This window comes from Schistocerca serialis, chromosome 2 (genome assembly GCF_023864345.2).
Source record: "Schistocerca serialis cubense isolate TAMUIC-IGC-003099 chromosome 2, iqSchSeri2.2, whole genome shotgun sequence".
NCBI classification, from domain to species: Eukaryota; Metazoa; Arthropoda; class Insecta; order Orthoptera; family Acrididae; genus Schistocerca; species Schistocerca serialis.
In genome coordinates, this window is record NC_064639.1 from 734,616,763 (window position 1) to 734,638,819 (window position 22,057).

At 39.1% G+C, this 22,057-nt stretch overlaps 1 protein-coding gene across 1 annotated transcript in view; it reads left to right on the forward strand.

Moving 5' to 3' along the window:
- Positions 1-22,057, forward strand: part of LOC126457934 (ATP-dependent zinc metalloprotease YME1L-like) — a 108,497-nt gene that overhangs the window by 2,019 nt on the left and 84,421 nt on the right. Inside the window, exon 3 of the mRNA XM_050094644.1 lies at positions 19,432-19,714. Within this exon, the coding sequence (XP_049950601.1) occupies positions 19,432-19,714 (283 nt within the window). The remainder of the gene's footprint in view (positions 1-19,431; positions 19,715-22,057) is intronic.

The following is a 22,057-nucleotide window of genomic DNA, read 5'->3' on the forward strand; positions in this document are numbered from 1 at the left end:
ACTACGGAAACAAAGAAAGCTTCATCATAGGTTTAAGAGTAGTCGAATCATAGCTGATAAGGAAAAGCTGAACGAAGCGAAAAAGAGCGTAAAGAGAGCAATGAGAGAAGCATTCAACGAATTCGAACATAAAACATTGGCAAACAATCTAAGCAAGAACCCTAAAAAGTTTTGGTCATATGTAAAATCGGTAAGCGGATCTAAATCCCCTATTCAGTCACTCGTTGACCACGATGGCACCGAAACAGAGGACGACCGAAGAAAGGCAGAAATACTGAATTCAGTGTTCCGAAACTGTTTCACTGCGGAAAATCGTAACACGGTCCCTGACTTCAGCCGTCGCACGGACGCCAAAATGGAAAATATTGAAATAAACGATATCGGAATTGAAAAACAACTGCTATCACTTAGTAGCGGAAAAGCATCCGGACCAGACGAGATACCCTTAAGATTCTACAGTGATTATGCTAAAGAACTTGCCCCCTTTCTATCAGCAATTTATCGTAGATCGCTGGAAGAACGTAAAGTACCTAGCGACTGGAAGAAAGCGCAGGTCGTTCCCATTTTCAAGAAGGGTCATAAATCAGATGCGAATAATTATAGGCCTATTTCGCTTACGTCAATCTGTTGTAGAATAATGGAACATGTTTTGTGTTCTCATATTATGACGTTCTTAGATAATACAAATCTCCTTCATCATAACCAACATGGATTCCGCAAACAGAGATCATGTGAAACTCAGCTCGCCCTATTTGCCCAAGAAATTCACAGTGCCGTAGACACTGGCGAGCAGATTGATGCCGTATTCCTGGACTTCAGGAAGGCATTTGATACGGTTCCGCACTTACGTTTAGTGAAAAAAATACCAGCTTACGGAATATCGGACCAGGTTTGTGATTGGATTCAGGATTTCCTAGAAGAAAGAACACAACATGTCATTCTTAACGGTTCAAAATCTGCAGATGTAGAGGTAATTTCGGGAGTACCGCAGGGAAGCGTGATAGGACCTTTATTGTTTACAATATACATAAATGACTTAGTTGACAACATCGGTAGCTCCGTGAGGCTATTTGCAGATGACACGGTTGTCTACAAGAAAGTAGCAACATCAGAAGACTCGTACGTACTCCAGGAGGACCTGCAGAGGATTAATGCATAGTGCGACAGCTGGCAGCTTTCCCTAAACGTAGATAAATGTAATATAATGCGCATACATAGGGGCAGAAATCCATTCCAGTACGATTATGCCATAGGTGGTAAATCATTGGAAGCGGTAACGACCGTAAAATACTTAGGAGTTACTATCCGGAGCGATCTGAAGTGGAATGATCACATAAAACAAATAGTGGGAAAAGCAGGCGCCAGGTTGAGATTCATAGGAAGAATTCTAAGAAAATGTGACTCATCGACGAAAGAAGTAGCTTACAAAACGCTTGTTCGTCCGATTCTTGAGTATTGCTCATCAGTATGGGACCCTTACCAGGTTGGATTAATAGAAGAGATAGACATGATCCAGCGAAAAGCAGCGCGATTCGTCATGGGGACATTTAGTCAGCGCGAGAGCGTTACGGAGATGCTGAACAAGCTCCAGTGGCGGACACTTCAAGAAAGGCGTTACGCAATACGGAGAGGTTTATTATCGAAATTACGAGAGAGCACATTCCGGGAAGAGATGGGCAACATATTACTACCGCCCACATATATCTCGCGTAATGATCACAACGAAAAGATCCGAGAAATTAGAGCAAATACGGAGACTTACAAGCAGTCGTTCTTCCCACGCACAATTCGTGAATGGAACAGGGAAGGGGGGATCAGATAGTGGTACAATAAGTACCCTCCGCCACACACCGTAAGGTGGCTCGCGGAGTATAGATGTAGATGTAGATAGTATTGAACCCAGACAGCCCGCACTGCAGGCAATCATTGTAACACACAGTCATGTTGCCTACTCATAAATTGCTTTTCATTTAGTGAATTAAACATTCTCAGAAAACTTCAGTGTCAATTTTCTTGAATTTTTGGGAGTCGCAGTGAACTGCTTTGACTAATTGATATTTGAGTTCTGAACTTATCATATATATAAAAGTTACAAAAATCTTATTCCTGTCTGGTCCCCTTGTCAGGCACTTAATAAAAATGTACTCATTCCATTTCCAAAGAAAGTAGGTGATGACAGACTTAAATGTTGTGAAACTATCAATTTAATAAGCCATGGTTGCAAAATACTGACACGAGTTATTTACAGAAGAATGTGAAAACTTATAGAAGCTGACCTTAGGAAAAATCAGATTGGGTTCCAGGGGAATGTAGGAACACAGGAGGCAGTACTCGCAGTGTGACTTGTCATAGAAGATTTGTTAAGGAAAGAAAAACCTATGTCATAGCATTTGTAGGTTTAGAGAGACCTTTACACATTGTTAACTAGAATACACTCATTGAAACTGAAAGTAGCAAGGATAAAATACAAGGAGTAAAAGTTATTTACAACTTGCACAGAAACAAGATTGCAGTTAATAAGAATTGAAGGATATGAAAAGGAAGCTGTAGTTGTAAGGGTTGTAGCCTATTTCCTATATTATTAAAACTGTACAGTGAACAAGCAGTGAAGAAAAAGTAAAGGGAAGGGAACTAAAGTCCTGGTAGAAGAAATAAGAGCCTGGAGATTTTCCAGTGACATGGTAATACAGTCAGAGAAAGCAAAGGACTTGAACTTTATCTTGAAAGGAGGTGCTATTTAAAATTATTTCTTCATGCAGTTAAATTTTTCTTCAATTCTGCTTAATATGGCTTCTGGAAAATTATACTGACACCCTGTTATAGTTGCTGAAGGTGCTGCAGTATTCATGAAGATGTGCTGCGCAGGAGTCCAACATTTATCGTTATTTCAGGCCAATAGAATGAATGAGCTTGACCAAAAGGGTGCATGAATTTGACCAGGGCATTGTGTTCTTCAATATCAGCTTCACACGTTACCAATCCACCAGCAGTTGTCAAAGATGCAGGCAATGCATTGGCCGGGAATAAGACTTAAAACTGACATAAAAGTCACATTGGTGTCAACTGATTGATAAACTGAGACCATAAAAGAAGTTGTATCACTTGAAATCCAGCTAACTTGAATGTGGTCCAAAAAATCCAGTGGCAAAAAATGGCAATTTCCGCGAATTGCAGCTAAGGTGTGCCGTAATTGCAAATCATTCTTCTTGTAGTTTTTTCTGTTTTATATTTCTTTGCTTGTAACAAAGATGAACTTGATTCCTTGTACTTTTTGGTCACAATATTTGAATAAATCCTCTGGGGTTAAAATTTGACCATCTGTCATTTGTTGCAGGCTTGCTCTTGCTGAAGCATTGATCAATTTGGCCAGAAATATATGGATGTCTATCTATTTGGGGAGAAATGTGTGGACAACAGTGGTGTCATGCCTGAGATAATTACTGCTAATCCATAAGCTAATACACTGTACTTCTTCAGCTATTTAGTATACAACAAACTGGTGCGGTGTTGCTTGACTGTTGTCCCAGTGATACCCATGAACAGCATCTTGGATGATGAGAGAATAATTTTCCACAAAATCCATTACAATAACTAGATCACCTTGTTTCAAATTTTCTTTTATTTCCTTCAAGTAAAAAGTCTGATGTTTCGCAATGTAGTGGTGACTAGAAAGCTTCAAAATTTAGGCAATCAAATTGTCATTAAATTCTCCAATAGGCAGTTGCTTTCTCTCCAGTGTATCATGATCAGTGTGGTTCCACAGTTTGAATTCAGTCACATTGTCAAAATCACAGTTTTTAAAAGCTTCCATTAAATATTTCTCCAAATCTACTCTTCCTGGGCAGTTTTCAAACTGTTGAAGCATGCAACCCTTCGAATCTAAACGGCAGACAATCTTGGCAAGAATGGCCTTGTAGTCAGTTTCACCAGGGCTTGCGTTAAGCATTAGCTTCATATTTTGATGGACAGTGCAAATGCATACTGAATGTGTTTCAGTTGATCTAGAGGTAATGCACCAATTTGGTCGCAACTCGCAAAATTTAGAAAACCCAATTTATTGCTCCATTTTTTCTTCTCGATATTGAGTATGCATCTCTTTCACATTTACAAGCAATAAGAGTTTCTGTTTTTGCTCTACTCCATTAGAACTTCTAATTGAGGCAAAATCCTTCTTTCCTAGACAAAGTAGGCCACATTCATCATTTTCGTAAAAAATTGTAATTTTTTGTTTCATGGCGTCTGAAGTCAGTCTTCCACACTTTGTTGCTGGTGTTGATAGTATGTTATTTTCAACTTTTAGTTGCCTTGCATTCCTAAACATTCGTTTAGAAACTTGGAATTCTCTTGATGTTGTTTTATGGACCAGCTATTGGGAGCAGGTATTAAAATCTGAAGCTTGGTTGGTTTACGAGTTGCAGGTAAGACAGTTTTTTGCTTCAGTTCCTCCAGCAACTGATCGTAGTTACTGCAGTTTGTGCATTGCCTGCTTACACTTTCGACTTTGAATTCTAATTGAGCCTTCCAGCAGCCTCAGTTTTATCTACAATTGTTCCCTGAACTTAGTTAATTTTTCGCTTTGTGTTGCTTTGCTTTCCTCTTGAGCTTATGCAAGAGAACTTCAAAGGGGAGAGACCAAGAGACATTACACCTGAATCTAACTTTTTTACTGCACTACAGTCATCACTATAATGTGTATCTTCATCATTGTCGGAAGCTGAGGGTGATAATGTTGGATTTGTTGCTAATTCTTTTTGGCAGCATACGCACAACATTTGTCCTTGCTTAATATTCATTTTTGTTATATCATTTGGCTTATCTGCTGCTGCTACAGTAATAACTTACAAACCTTTCCTTGCAGTTAGATCCTTCTTCTGGAAATGATTGCAACAGATCTTCTGCAAAAGTCCGTATTATCTTAAAGTTGTAGCTTCATGGTGCAAACAGATCTGCAAGTCATCATCAAGAGTTAGATCACTGTGCCGATGTATGAAGTCTTGCTCAGTACTGTAACCAGTAATGTGCTTTAATTGATTAGGGGTAGCATTAAAGGTCTTTAAATGGCACTCCAAATTAGTGACCTGTTAAAGGTTGCACTGTGGAAGTAGTTCCAGGATCGAAACTTCACCCATGACTGTGGAAAAATTAAATCAAATAATTACCTCAGCTCAGTACAGCCGATAGATACACGAAACATAACAGAAAATTTACATTCCTAGCTTTCGAAACTTTGTTCCTTCATCAGGGAGGAGAGAGGGGAAAAAAGGGGAAGAAGGGAAAGTGGATTCAGTTACTCACAACCCAGGTTATGAAGCAGCAGGGAAAGGTAAACTGGGAGGGTAGCAAGGATGGAGGCATGGTTGTCAGAGGGAAGCCAAAGATATTCTACTGTAAGTACTGTGCCAGCTTCAAACCAAAGAGGATGCATACAGAAGTAAAGAGGTATATAGTATAAAGATAAACACAACTATGTAGGATGAAAAGATGCGTGAATGGCTAAAGAGGAGACGGAAAAAGGAGAAGACTGAAGAGTAAATGGGAGTGAGGTTGGTTAACATAGGTTCAGTCCAGGGGGATGGCGGGGTGAAAGGATGTCTTGGAGTGCAGGTTCCCATCTCCGCAGTTCTGAGGGACTGGTGTTTGGTGGAAGAAGCCAAATGGTACGTACGTTGTAGTAGGTTCCTAGGTCCCTAGAATTATGCTGGAGGGCATGCTCTGCTACTGGGTATTGGACATCTCCTATGCGGACAGTTCGTCTGTGCCTGTTCATGCGCTCAGCCAGTTTAGTTGTCGTCATACCGATGTAAAAGGCTGTGCAGTGCAGGCATGTCAACTGATAAATGACGTGTTGTTTCACATGTGGCCCTGCCTTGAATTGTGTATGTTTTACCAGTAGCGGGGCAGGAGTAGGTGGTTGTGGGAATGCATGGGGCAGGTTTTGCAGTTGGGTCGGTTACAGGGGTAGGAACCACAGGGTAGAGAAGGTGGTCTGGGAATATTGTAGGGTTTGACAAGGATGTTACGGGGTTTAGGGGGGTGACGAAAGGCAACTCTGGGTGTTGTGGGGAGAATATTGTCAAGGGATGATCTCATTTCAGGGCTTGAGTTGAGAAAGTCATATCCCTGCCGGAGTAATTTGTTGATGTATTCGAGGCCAGGATAATATTGGGTGACACGGGGGATGCTTCTGTGTGGTCTGGGAGTAGCAACATTGTTGTTGGACGGGGAGGAACGTATTGCTTGGGAGAACTGTTTTTGGACAAGGTCTGCAGGATAGTTTCGGGAGAGGAACGCACTGGTCAGGTTATTGGTGTAATTGATATTTATTTGTCTCACATTTTTATATGAGATTTTCTATTAATCATTTAAATCAAATAATTAATAAGATAACATTTTTATTCTGAAAAAAATACAACTTATAATTAAGTTTCAAGAAAACAACAATTACAGCAACAACATATACTAAAATCTTTTTTTCTCTACTGCTGGGGCAGATAGTTTGAGGTCATTTCGTTTTAAGTTAAATTACTTTTAAATGTCATATTTTGATCATTTCACAGTTACTTCAGAGATATTCGTTCAAAGGCTATTACTTCTCATTATTATTTATACTCCACAATAACAGTTCAACTTTTATGATTCTCTTTATCTTAAGTCTGAGAGGTAGTTTACTACCTAAACATTATCTCTGACTGTATGATCAGATATTAGTTCTAAGATGTGATTACTTTTTCCTTTCTTAATTCAGATTCACTTGTGATTTTTTAAATTATGAAATACCATTTTCATGGCCCAAGCCAAATTTAACTCAAAGCTTTGACTTGTGTGGTTTACAAATAATATTTTTCTAACAATTAAAGATGACCATGCAGTACTCAATGGAAACTAAAAAAATCTAGTTTTGAAATGATTTAGAAATTATTCTGGAAAACACATGAGTTTCCGCCCTTACAGTCACTGTGGACACACTTAAGGAGAGGAAAAGGTTTTCATCTAAGTACAGGAACGATTTTTAATATCAACAATAATTATTTTTTAACCAAATGAACTTACAAGAATTTACAGCAAGCTATGATGCAGCATATAATACATCAACATCTGACAAAGCTGCCATCAAGTAGAAACTAACCAAGATGCAAAATACGTGAGAAATCAATTATGACAGCTTTGTCTTTTATAGTCATCCATGGAAACTAAAGCTTTATCACATAAAAATTAAAACACATCTTTCTATGCCATGATTACATAAATTATTTTGTGACAAATAATAAATTATTTTAATTATTTATTACACTACTGGCCATTAAAATTGCTACACCAAGAAGAAATGCAGATGATAAACGGGTATTCATTGCACAAATATATTATACTAGAACTGACATGTGATTACATTATCATGCAATTTGGGTGCATAGATCCTGAGAAATCAGTACCCAGAACAACCACCTCTGGCCGTAATAACGGCCTTGGTATGCCTGGGCATTGAGTCAAACAGAGCTTGGATTGCGTGTACAGGTACAGCTGCCCATGCAGCTTCAACACGATACCACAGTTCATCAGGAGTAGTGACTGGCATATAGTGACGAGCCAGTTGCTCGGCCACCATTGACCAGACGTAATCAATTGGTGAGAGATCTGGAGAATGTGCTGGCCAGGGCAGCAGTCGAACATTTTCTGTATCCAGAAAGGCCCATACAGGCCCTGCAACATGCGGTCGTGCATTATCCTGCTGAAATGTAGGGTTTCGCAGGGATCGAATGAAGGATAGAGCCACGGGTCGTAAACCAAGCGAGGTGGCGCAGTGGTTAGCATACTGGACTCGCATTTGGGAGGATGACGGTTCAATCCCATCTCCGGCCATCCTGATTTAGGTTTTCCGTGATTTCCCTAAATCGTTTCAGGCAAATGCCGGGATAGTTCCTTTGAAAGGGCACGGCCAATTTCCTTCCCAATCCTTCCCTAACCCGAGCTTGCGCTCTGTCTCTAATGACCTCGTTGTCGACGGGACGTTAAACATTAACAACCACCACCACCACGGGTCGTAATACATCTGAAATGTAACACCCACTGTTCAAAGTGCCGTCAATGCGAACAAGAGGTGACCGAGCCATGTAACAAATGGCACCCCATACCATCACGCCAGGTGATACGCCAGTATGGCGATGACGAATACACTCTTCCAATGTTCATTCGCCGCAATGTCGCCAAACACGGATGCGACCATCATGATGCTGGAAACAGAACCTGGATTCATACGAACAAATGACGTTTTGCCATTTGTGCATCCAGGTTCGTCATTGAGTACACCATCGCAGGCGCTCCTGTCTGTGATGCAGCGTCAAGGGTAACCGCAGCCATGGTCTCCGAGCTGATAGTCCATGCTGCTGCAAATGTTGTCGAACTGTTCATGCAGATGGTTTTTGTCTTTCAAACGTCCCTATCTGTTGACTCGGTGATCGAGACATGGCTGCACTATCTGTTACAGCCATGCGGATAAGATGCCTGTCATCTCGACTGCTAGTGATACGAGGCTGTTGGGATCCAGCACGGCATTCCGTATTAACCTCCTGAACCCACCGATTCCATATTCTTCTAACAGTCATTGGATCTTGACCAATGCGAGCAGCAATGTTGTGATACGATAAACCGCAATCGCGATAGGCTACAATCCGACCTTTATCAAAGTCGGAAACGTGATGGTACGCATTTCTCCTCCTTATACGAGGCATCACAACAACGTTTCACCAGGCAATGCCGGTCAACTGCTGTTTGTGTATTGGAAATCGGTTGTAAACTTTCCTCATGTCAGCACATTGTAGGTGTCGCCACCGGCGCCATACTTGTGTGAATGCTCTGAAAAGCTAATCATTTGCATATCACAGCATCTTCTTCCTGTCGGTTAAATTTCGCGTCTGTAGCACGTCATCTTCATGGTGTAGCAATTTTAATGGCCAGTAGTGTATTATAAATGACCAGAAGGCTCACAGACGAACAGCAGTAAGAGTAAATAATTGTAATGCAACTTATCTACCGTATTTGCTTGAATCTAAGTCACACTTTTTTTCTGGTTTTTGTAATCCAAAAAACTGCCTGCGCCTTAGAATCGAGTGCCAAGTTCTGAAAAATGTTGGTAGGTGCCGCCACAACAAACTTCTGCCGTCGAATATATGTAGCGCTACATAGGCATGTTTTGCAAGCACAAAGATAAATACTGGTGACAAAACCTCTGCGTCAGTAGATAAATTAAAAGAAAAGAAGAATGTAAACATCATGCCATGTGTTCTTTCATGTTTGCTGCTATCTCATTTAAATCCTGTCTAGCTATTAATCTACAAAACTAGAGTGAGACAACAGCAAACGCGGAAGAATATACATATCATGTCGTGTTTATATTCGTATTATTCTTATGCTGAATAGTGATACAGTCAGAAATGAAGCACGGCAGCTGACTAGATTTTTAAATCCTATATGACTCTAATTTCTGTGCAAAATTTAATGTACCAAATAGGCAGCTGCAAATGTTTTCAAACGGAGAAAAATTTTTGCTAAACTCCCGTTCAGAACATCTTCTATCATACGCCGTCTATTATTTGGTTCTTGTTGATCATTATCAGAGAAAGCAGCAGTGTAAGTAACAACAGATAGCGGTCTCTTGCCGTTGTTTCGCTTATGAGACAATTTCTTTCTCTCTCTTTTTTTTTTTTTTTTTTTTAATTGTAAACCGTGGTAGCGCACACAAAAGCAAGCTATGCCACGAGCGGCAACAGGTCGTAAACACTCATTATCAGAATGCGTACCTCCCTTCCTCCCTGCTCTCAGGTACAGGAAGAAATAGTGTAGTCAGGTATTTTTCATTCAAGAAAATGATATAAAATTCAATATTACGCAGGTTTTTGACAGGGTCAGAACTGGAACTTTTTTATGGCTGCCTACAAGTCGCCATTCATTTCCAACATATTAAAAATATCCTACACCCCCCACATCTCCCCCCCCCCCCCAACCCCCCTACCCATTACAAACTATCACACGAGTACCCTTAATTACATATTTTCATAATACACAAGTATAAATATGAAAACCAACATACGGTATGCTAACTTCGCAAACACATCAACATAAAAGCACAAGCCCTAACATTATGGAAATGTCACTGTTTTGTCTCACAAAATTGTAAACACTGTGGATTGAATAAATTCAAAACATTGGACATCTTCAGTTTATGTTAGCAAACACGAAACACATTAAGCATGTAGCGAAACTAACATACACTGTAATAAAGATCTCTCCAAAACCTGTTCTTTAAAATGATTTATTGTGATAAAATGTTGACAAATGTAACAATTTGTGGATAAATTTGCTACCACCAGATCTTATCTTGGAGCTAGATTTTCGTGTTGTTCAGCACTTGATTATGAAATGGGAAAGAGATATTTTTGGCTGGATTGTGATATTGACTTCTCATCCTGAAATCTTGCGAAAGTAGAGAGATCTAAACTACAGAGTGGCTATACAAGGGAGGGGGGAGAGAGAGGGGGGAACGCTTCTGGAAAAGAGGAATTTGTTAAGATCTGATATCAGTTTAAGTGACAGGCAATTTTTCTGAAGGTATGTGTGTGATTTGTGGTCTTGGATTGAAATAAAACATGGACTGTAAGTGGTTCAGACAAGAAGAGAATAGAAGGTTTTAAAATGTGGCACTACAAAAGAATGCTGAATATTAGATGGTAAATCATATAACTAATTAGGAAGTACTGAATGAAAATGGGTGGTGGCCAGGAAGGAGGGGGGGGGGGGCGGGGGGTATGGGTTTATGGCTCAACTTGACTAAAATATGGGATCTATTGCTAGGTTACATCTGAGGAATCAAGGTATTGTCAGTTTGGTGTTGTAGGGAAGTGAGGGTGGTGGGGGGTTAAAAATTGTAGAGGGAGATCAGGAGATGAATGTAATAAGAAAATTCAAATGGATGTATGTAGGTTGCAGCAGTTATTCGGAGATAAAGAGGTTTACACCGGATTAGCACACACGGAGAGCTGCATCAAACTAGTCTTGATGCTGAAGACTACATGAATTGACATACAGACAAGTGTGATGTGAATTATCAGGCTTTCCCAATGGATTTGTTCAATTATTTGGCTAATATGTCTGCTGCCAGGTCATGTTTTGTGTTTCCCACAATATTTCCTCAAGGCAACTGCTCGACATTTTCAGGTGGTAGCTGTTCGTTACTGCTGATAAGTAGCAACTGCTTGCATTCAGATTATGACAGTCAGCAGCCACCAACTGTCAATGCTGAGCTGTTGCCTTGAGGAAACATTGGGGGATTCACAAAGCATGATTCAATGGCAGACCTGGGCCCATATATTGAAATATAGTAGATTTTAAGTCAGTTATCTGATCATGATGACAAATTCTCCACAACAGGAGACATGAAAATCCTAGAATATATGCTAGATTGGAAAATCATTAGAACAGTTAACAAGCTCTTCAGACAAGTTTAGAAGGAACCTGGGAAGCACCAACTGGAATGAGGTATGTGGGCAGTGGATGTAAATTCTGAAATTGTGAACGTCGTTGCTCAGTAGAGATGAAGTACTCTGAGCGTGTAATATTAGTTGGAGGTGCCGGCCAGTGTGGCCGAGCGGTTCTAGGCACTTCAGTCTGGAACCATGCGACCGCTACGGTCGCAGGTTCGAATCCTGCCTCAGGCATGGATGTGTTTGATTTCCTTAGGTTAGTTAGGTTTAAGTAGTTCTAAGTTCTAGGGGACTGATGACCTCAGATGTTAAGTCCCATAGTGCTCGAGCCATTTGAACCATTTTTTAGTTGGAGGTGACTTTAACTTGGCAAGTATAGATTACAATGTCTATGGATTCCTTGCAGATGGTATGAACAGCCAATCTTTTGAAGAATTAATGAACACTTTTTTTCTGAAAACTGTTTTGAACACATAAAGCGCTAACAAAAATATAATGGAAGTATATTTTTTTTTTTTTCCTTCAGATCTTGTAGCTAAAAGCAGACCTGACCTTATAAGGATTAGTGATCATTATGTCATCGTAGCCATGATGATTACTTAAGTTAATAAATCCATCAAGAGTGCTAGGAGAATTTTTATGCAGAAAAGAACAGATAAGCAGTTGTTAGCATCCTACTTGAATAGTGAGTGAACATCATTTCATTTCATTGATGGATATAGAGACATTACAGACCAGTTTAAACTGATTGTTAATCACACTCTCAAGAAATATGTGCCGTGTGTGGATTTGGGTTGGTGAAGACCCCACCATCGTTCAGTAACAAAATTCAGAAAATACTGAGAGAAAGCGAAGATTGTTGCACTCTTGGATCAAAAAAAGAACCCAGAGATTGCTGCATGCAAACGTTACAAGAAATTCGATTATGTATAAAAAGAGCAATGTGCTAGCATACAACCTCCACCATCATTTGTTAGAAGAGAATTTTCCTGAAAATCCCAGAAAATTCTGGTTCTTCATAAAATCGTTAAGTGGGGTGGAGTGTTCTATTCAGTCACTTGTCAGAGGGAAGTTGAAGTTTTGAATTTTACTTTCAAACAATCATTCATGCAGGGTGATTATAGAGATGTACCATTGTTTGGCCACTCCACAAACTCCTGTATGGAGGACCAAAATAAACATCTGTGGTGAAGAGCAGGTGATAGAGCTGAAAACAAATAAGTCACTGGGTATGGACGGAATCCCAATTCATTTTTGCAGAGTGCACTATTTTGCATTCACCCCATACTTAGCTTCTATTTATCGTGAGTCTCTTGCCCGGCAGAAAGTCCCAAGGAACTGGAAAAATGTGCCATGGTAAAAGAATAGATCCGGAAAATTACATACCAATACCCTTAACATCTGTTTACTGTGTAATTCTGGGGTATATTCAAAGTTCAAATATAATGAAGTACCAAGAGAAAGAAAAGCGTCTGTCAATAAATCAACAAAAATATAGAAAGCATCATTCGTGCAAAACCCATCTTTCTCTCTTCTCGCACAATGTCCTGCGAACCACAGATGAAGTGCAACAGACAGATTCTGTATACCTAGATTTCTGATGCTTTAGACACATTGCCACACTGCAGAATGTTAACATAGGTCCAAATGGACAGAGTGGGTTGTCAGGTATGAGAGTGGCTCAAACCCCTTTTATTTAGTGGAACCTACCGTGGTAATCCCCTCAGGTTTGCTACTGGACCTTAAAATTAATGACTTGAAAATTTCAAACAATGGAAACCCCAGGTTAGAATATCAACAATGTAAGGAAAAGATAGATTGCAACTTGCCTTAGAGATTACATGATAAGTTGCAGACAGGCATATTTAAGACACTTATTCATTAGCCTTTTCCAGAAAAAGAAAAAAGAAATAGAAACACACACATTCATGTACACAAGCAAGCACACATCGTACATACGTGATTGCCAACTGTGGAAGCTCATACCAAAGTGCCATTTTTCTTTCTCTGTCTTAAGTGTCTTTTAGATGTGCCTGTCTACAACTTCTTGTGTCATCTTTATGATAAGTAGCAACGTTGACTTATTATTTTGGCTATCCACCATCTCCCACTGAAAACTGATGCCAAGGCTGGAGACCAGTCTTCTGTATAGGCCCTCGTACTGCTGGAACAGCGTTGCCAAATGTCTTATCTGTGCAGGATTGGAGAGGTCAGGCCAGGAAGTGGATATCTAATGTGGGTAGAGTTTTAATAATCAACAGAAAATCTGTTAAACATTATGTCAGTTTTACTGCATAATTAGGGAGACACATGGTGCACCCAGGGAAGTCACCTAACGCCTCTAGGGGCCATCTATGGCCAAAGTGTCGAATGTACCATAGGAGAATAGGAAAAGAGTTGTCAAGACAGGAGTCAGCAGCCAGCAGCAGAGAAAGTGAGCTCATTTTGAGCTTTCTGTTCGCAGCTTTGGAGGCCTTACGGAGCATACTCACATTGGTACAGGGTTGCAGGTTACATTCACAAGGCATCCATTTGTCAGCAGTCGTTAACCACGAGAACGATGCTAGCCCAGTAGCATGGGCTGGTACTGTGAGTGGTCGTGGGTGCAGTCTCCCAGCAAATAGTACTCTTAACCAAAGAAATCAATTCATACGATTTTAATAAACTATCCTGATTCCTTCCAGATGTATTGTCACCTGCATACTCCTTCGCTCTTCCACAAAAGTGGAGTTATCAAGTTTGCAAAAGTTGTGATTTCTAAAATGCTCTGTTGGACAGACGGTGTATTATGGGGGCTTGATTGCTTGCACCTCATGAGTCAGTGGTATGGAACTGCAACACTCCATCAGGTGGACATAGGGACCTGTGGGGATGTTTAAAATAATAAAAAGGGGATGTAATTTAGAGGGGAGGGGGGGGAATTATTTGCTAACTACACTTGTCTTGATTGAATAAATGCAAGATGCAAAAGGCCTCAGAGAATTTCAGTAAGGAGAGTGAAACTATTCTGTTACAAAGTGATTTAAGGTTGTTTTTTTTTACCAACATTTGGGAGACAATTGAAGAGTATGAGGGGTTGATTTTGCTGTCTTCTACAAATTATTCCATAAAGGGAGTTAATTGGGATAAAATTTATAAGAAGTACAACCTGAACAACAACAAAAAATATATCATGAGCCTGTTTTTTTTTTCTTTTCTTTTTTAATCGCAAAATTTATTAGTAAGAATCATTAAAATGTGGCTGTAGGCCATGTAATGTAGGAGTCTATCTTGTCATGATAATGGTAGGTGTATTGTACCAAATCATTGCCCTTGGCGCAATAACATTTATTCAAATAATGGATTATGCAAACCCAAATGAGACTACTGAACTGTACTGTCTCAAGAACAGAATGGTTTCCATTCACTCAAAACTGATTTTAAAATAACTTGTTCCATAAATGAATGAAGGCTTAAACGTAAGGAAATAGTAGCAGAAATATTAAGATCTTCATGATAGGCCTTAATACTAAAAACACTTTTAGCACCTTTCTCAAGTCAATCACACACATAGTTAATCCCTTTGAGTCTTCAGTCTTACGACTCTTTTGCAACATACGTCCTCAATTATTTGCGGGATGTATTCCAGTCTCTGTCTTCCTCTACAGTTTTTACTCTGTGCAGCTCCCTCTAGTGCTATTAGTAGCATGGAAATTGTTGCCTGGTGTCTTAACAGAAGCCATCATCATCCTGTCCCTTCTACTTGCCAGTGTTCTCCAAATGTTCCTTTACGCACCGATTCTGCAGAGAACTTCCCCTTACAGAACAATGAAGTTACTTTTGCTGGTTTGCTAAAGAGATTTGGCTTTTATTAATCCTTTCTAATGAGGCAGTCAATTTATTTGAAACAAAGTGCTTAATTTCACACTATTCGCTGGTTTCAGCTGTTAGCTGTATTTCAAGTGCACGTATGGCATTATGCTATAATAAAGAACCAAACATGAGTACTGGTAATCCAAGAAAATTTATATACAGATGTGCATTTTAAGCCAAATCATGCACTTTAGTATGGTTCGCGAAATCCTGACGCTCTTGAAGTATCCTTTGATGTCTTGTTTCTTTTATGACATAGTGTAAGATCTTTTAATGTTTTACATGTACGATCATATGGGCTTCCTGCATCATTGTAGCTATGCAAGCGCGGTGGTGCCAGTTATCTGGCGCTTTCTTGCAACTGCTGAAACGGACCTATTTCTAACAGGTCGCGGGAAAATATTGCGAAGGGTGGTTTGAAAAGCGTTACATTCAAAGCAGATTTCCTTTTACGCAAGCTGAATTATGTTCGAGAATGTACGATTAATTTCTTAAATCACAAAGCGTTTGACTCTCATTTAAAAATCAACACTTTGAGGATGACCATTTAGAAGAATTTTGAGCCCAGAAGATGAGACATTTGCATCGTTATTAAAAATTTCACTGGCACATTTGTGTGTGTATCTTAAAGTGCAACATGTGCAAAAAAGATAAACATTGTATGTGGAAGCTTAGCTTCTCTTCCAACTTTTTAATCTTCGAGACCAACATTATATGTGAATGTTATGTATATTAATTTAAGCCATTAACTTTTCTTATTTGTGTATTTGCGCTGCTTAAGAGTGATCTTGCTGTTGGCTGACTATATCACATGTACTATTGGTGTCATCAGCTGGCGAGATCGTGTGAATGATCCATGACGCTTACAAAAGCGCATCACAATCTCAATTTCAATGCTTCAGAAAGTGACATGCGTTATTTGGTGGAATTCAAATTTATACCTTTGTAATACGAAAATATGCAGCGTACAGTATATTGATAATTTTTTTTCTTGTGGACCGTCTGACAGCAACTGATTAAAACACAATTTTAGTGCCATACGCGTTTCGCCTTTATTTTCTGCAAGGCATCCTCAGTGGCAGGTTGGGTGGTCAATTTCTTACATATTACGCTCCCGTAGCGTTTTTGGTCTTGTTTTTCTTATGAATGCCAAATTGTGTTTTTTTTCCCACAGCACTATGAACTGAACAATTGTTTCAATGCAATGTTTGGAAACCAAAACATAGATCCGATTGTGTGTCTTATCCCATTCTACCAAAACCAGATGGGCAGGATGGAAAAGGCCAATCAGAAAGTGGACATGTCTTGGCTGTTTTTTAGTAATCAACAGAAAATGTGTTAAAGATTTCAGGTTTATTGCATAAGCAGGCTGCAACCTAATGGGGTAATTTAGGGAATGTAAAATGGTAATGAATCATAGCACTGTTCTTGTTTTTGATCTCTGTAAGATGAATAATTGTCAAATGTTGTTTATGATTGTTGCTTTCACCAAAGATTGACATTTGAACCTCCACATGCACCTGCACAAATAAAAAAATTGAATAAAAGTAAGACAACGTACTGTTCTTAGGGCCTCTTAATGTGTGGTTGTATTCCAAATTGTTGGCTAAGTCACTGTCCAGAGCCAACCAACACATCCATTGCACTAATCCTAAATGTTACTTATAGACTTGCACTGATGTGAGTCATGCAACACCCTTCAGACTTCCAAAAGCATGCCTAAACTATAAATTTATGTTATAAATGTCACACATGAATATGGACGTGAATTTCTTCAGCTTTTCACTTCTACTTGTTTTTGTATAGCTTTAATGGTGGTGTTTTTGTTCATATGGGTGCTATTTTTTGTTGTTACATCATTAATAAACATCAGACAAACTAATTACTGTCATACATCTTTACTAACATGTATTTACTACTGCTTTTTTTCTGTACTTTCACTATTTTGTGTCTTATTTGTTAGAGAATTCACTTTTTCATGCATGGAATATACAGTCTACCCTATAATTTGAAGTATCTAATATTCACTGAAAATCAAGTAAAACTGTTAGTCACTGGAACCTACCCACTGACACTGCTTTTGTGTGAATCACTTAAAGTGTTAGTAAGTTACTAACTTTTGAAGGTTATTTTATATCTACAACATTTAACATTTATTAACTTGTAAGGTAAATCTTGTAGTGAGGATAAATCTTCACTCATACCCTTGTCTGATTTTCATCTTCAGAACCATATAACTGGCTTCTCTGTCACCGATTTGGTTTTTATTTTGTAATTTCCCATATTTCATATTTTCTATCAATTTGGCATTAGTGGCTATCTCCCAAGTCCGCTCAGCTGGTTGGGTTTTTTGCAGCACATGGTCAGAGCCTCAGGCTGGCTGACCTGCACTCAGGATTTCTCATGCTTTGAGCTCAATCAGGCATCGCATGTCAAGGGTGCTGCCACCTACTGACCATGCCACCAAGCTCGTCCGTCATAATACATCCCTCCACAGCTGACATTTGCCAATAGAGCTGCTAGTGTTAAGTCAGGATGCACGCACACAGCTGCATCTGTTTTTACAGTTTTTTGAAGCCATTTCCTGGATGAACCATCTCAGCACCCAGGGATGATGGACCATTATGACCTAAGTGTCGAGTGGATCGCAGGACAGGAGGGAAAGACTTCATGTCAAGTTGGGAGAGAGGCTTAGGTCATCTGTGCCCAGAACTCTGAGCAGTTTGCTATGCTCTCATTGGTCAATGGTTGCAGGTGACATTCATGAAGCGCCTGTTCTTTGCCAGTCTTCATCTGTTAGAATGATGCTAGCCCAGCAACACTGACTGGTACTGCGAGCGAGCTGTGTGAGCACTCCACCAGCAAGCAACACTCTTAACCAGAGAAATCATGTCAAATTTTTTTTGATAAACTTCCCTGATTGCCCCCAATGGATAGCCACCAACACATATAACTCTCATCAGGACAGCCACACAAAAGAACATTGTGTTTTGATGCAGGATAGCAAATACAGATGTCACCTCTTCATCTTTCTTGCAGTCTAAAATGAAATTCACATCACTTGGAATAATACTGAGCCACATAAGATTAAGACAAGATGTTCAGTCAGTATTATGAATGCCCTCTTTGTTTCTGGAGTAAGTGAATGTTTTTGTATTGAAATCAGAATAAGGTCATCTTGTTTTGGCCGTCTGAGGATCATGTTAATTTGAATGAGTTTATAGTCTTCATCTAATATTCTTTCCTTTTCGTACTTTGCTTCTTCATTCTCCTGTTTATGATGTTTTTGTCCTGGATGTAGCTCTGTCATGGAAACCTATCGCAGCTGCAAATTTAGATTTTAAAGTTACCCAGTTTTATTCCTGTTTCTTCCAGATCACTTTATACTTTTTTATTCAGGGTCCTGTGGGCCTCTTGTTCACAAGCAACTTCAACACCTGATGTGTGCTCTTCCTGTGGTCCATTCTAAGAAGTTGTCTTAATGAACGTAATTCTTTTCCTGATGATATCTGAGACTTCTCGATTTGGGTACAGTTCGTGGTTCACTCCTCTTCTATATTGACCCATCTGCTCTTCTTTGAGGTTCCAATATCCTCCAGAATATCCTTCATTCCACAAGTTCTAGACTCCTAAGTAATCCTGTTCATACAGGTTTTAGACTTTAGGCTGCGTATAAGGCTTCAAGGCGGATTAGAGTCTGGTAATGTCTTAATTCTGCGTTGATATAAAGAGTCTTATTACTGTAGATGTTCATAGTGTATTTTTATTTTAAATTCATTTTGTTTAGTCATGCTGTCATAGTTCTTATTTCTGTCAGTCCAGTTTCTCCTGTCAAGTGATGTAATTACTTGATTTAGTTTTCCTGTGCTTTTCCTTTTTATTTTATTGCCATTTCTGATTTTTGCTTCAACTTTTAGTTCTGATTATTCGATAAAAATAATGTATAATATGCTGCAAAAAGTAAGACTAACAAGTCCAACATATGTGTGGTTACATAGCCTATTTAATAACAATTAAATCAGTAATGTAATTCAGTTTGGCTGTGGACAAAAATATTTTAAAATAATCACCTAATAATAATCACCTATCTTTTCTTTTTCTATAGGTGCTCAAAAACTGTTCTAAATCAATATTGGAAAACTTTTCATCTTTAAAAATATCTGTGACCGATGGAAGTGCCAAAATTAATAGCAGAAATTTATCCTGGAGACCTTCCAGAACAAAATCATTGCCTTGGCTGGTATCATATAAATCAGCAGACTCATTTTATGAGAATAAACATGGATCACTTGTTAACAGTTTTCCAGTTTTTCCAAACATTGCCGTCTCAACTAAATTCCACAGAAGTATACTACAGAGCCATTACTGTCGTAATCCACTTGTTCTTGGTAAGTAGAAAACCTAAAACATGTCTGAGATTTCACGTACTTTGTATTGTATAAAAAAGATAACCAGACAGTTAAATTACATGTTAAGTATTATTTTGTTGGAGTATAGCCACTCATTTCATGTGATCATTGCCAAAAATATATTTGCAACAGCCTCTTTTAAAATTTTATCTTAATAAATCGCCACATTTCAGCATGGAACTGTTTATATAGAATGAGATTTTCACTCCGCCGCGCAGTGTGCGCTGATATGAAACTTCCGGGCAGATTAAAACTGTGTGCCCGACTGAGACTCGAACTTGGGACCTTTGCCTTTCGCGGGCAAGTGCTCTACCAACTGTTTGGAAGGTAGGAGACGAGATACTGGCAGAAGTAAAGCTGTCAGGACCTGGCGTGAGTCATGCTTCGGTAGCTCAGATGGTAGAGCACTTGCCCGCGAAGGGCAAAGGTCCCGAGTTCAAGTCTCGGTCAGGCACACAGTTTTAGTCTGCCAGGATGTTTCTGTTTATATAGCTTTGAAACGTGATCTGGTTGTTACACAGTGAATGATAAAACCTCTTTCCATTTAAAAAAAAAAAGGGAAAAAATAAGTTTGATTATATCTTGGTTTAGTGATGATTTAGGAACCCTGTAGTGAACTGCAAGTCATACCAATTGGCAGATTTGAATTTAGATTGTGGTTATAAAATACAAATCAGAAAACAGAAGAATGAAGAAAGACATTAAGTGCAGGAGAAGTGGCCAAGTGTTAAACCAAAGTATGGAGTGTAGTTTAGTAGAAGAAGAATGTGTGGTGGTGCAAAGACATTACAGATAGTTTAATAAAGTTAAAGTATTATTTAATGGATTGGTAACTGGAGAAATGCTAGAGTTTGTGGATAGAAGCATGTGTAACACTCCAAGGGGGATACTGATGTTAAAGATATCACCCTGAATGACTTTTATTGTGTGCTAATGTAAACGTAAATTGAACTTTATAACATTTTCTATGTCAGCCAAGTATTTGAAGGAAGAGGGGGGGGGGGAGTTGTTGTGGGATTTGAACCAGCCTAAATTAGGCAAAATTAATTTCAACCAAATGTTTAACACAAGGTAAAATAACTGCCTTCATATTAAGTAATTATAGTAGCAAACTACATCTCATTAACAAACATGAACATTAGTTTTTTTCATTGACTGTCAGAGCGTGTTCGCATTGCACAGATCATGAAATGTATGTAGGAGCCCTGAATATGTTTTAGTTTAACTCAAGTACTACAACTTATTTTAGGAGCACAAATATTTCAAGAACAGATAGCTGAACCTTACTCGAACTTTCACTGTCGAATTATGTATGGACAGTCTGACTAACACTATCAACATTGAATAATAGCAACAAAAACATATACGTATAAATACCCATCTACATCTATATCCGGCAAACCACTGTGAGGTGTATGGCAGAGGGTACTTCCCATTTTACCAGTTATTAAAGTTTCTTCTTGTTTCATTCACACATGGAATGCAGGAAGAATGATTGTTTGAATCCTCTGTGTGTGTGCAGTGATTATTCTAATCTTATCCTATTGATCCCCATGAGAGCGATACGTAGGGGGTTGTAGCATATTCCTAGAGCAATCATTTAAAGCTGGTCCTCGAAACCTCAGTAATAGACTTTCTCAGAATAGTTTACATCTATCTTACAGTCTTACAGTTCAGTTCCTTCAGTATCTCTATGACATTCTTCCACGGATTAAGCAACCCTGTGACCATTCGTACTGCCCTTCTCTGTATATGTTCAGTATCCCTGTGTTAGTCCTATCCAGTAGGGGTCCCACGTACTTGAGCAGTATTCTAGAACTTGTCGCACAAGTGATTTGTAAGCAATCTCATTTGTAGACTGATTGCACTTCCCCAGTGTTCTATCAATAAACTGCAGTATGCCACCTGCTTTAACAACGACTCAACCTATGTGATCATTCCATTTTATATCCCTCCAAGGTGTTACACCCAGATATACGTATGAGTTGGCAATTCCAGGAGTGACTCATTGACATTATAGTCGTATGATACATTTTTTCGTTTTGTGAATTGCAAAATTTTACATTTCTGAACATATAGAGCAGGTTGCCAAACTCTGCACCACTTTGAAATCGTATTAAGATCTGACTGAATATGTATGTAGCTTCTTTCAGATAGTGCTTCATTGTAGATAACTGCATCATCTGCAAAAGGTCTTATTTTACTATTAATATTGTCTGCAAGGTCATTAATGAATGGCGTGAATGGCAAGGGTCCCTGCCTACTTCTCTGGGGCGCACCTGAAGTTCCTTCTACATCTGACGATGATTCTCCATCCAAGAT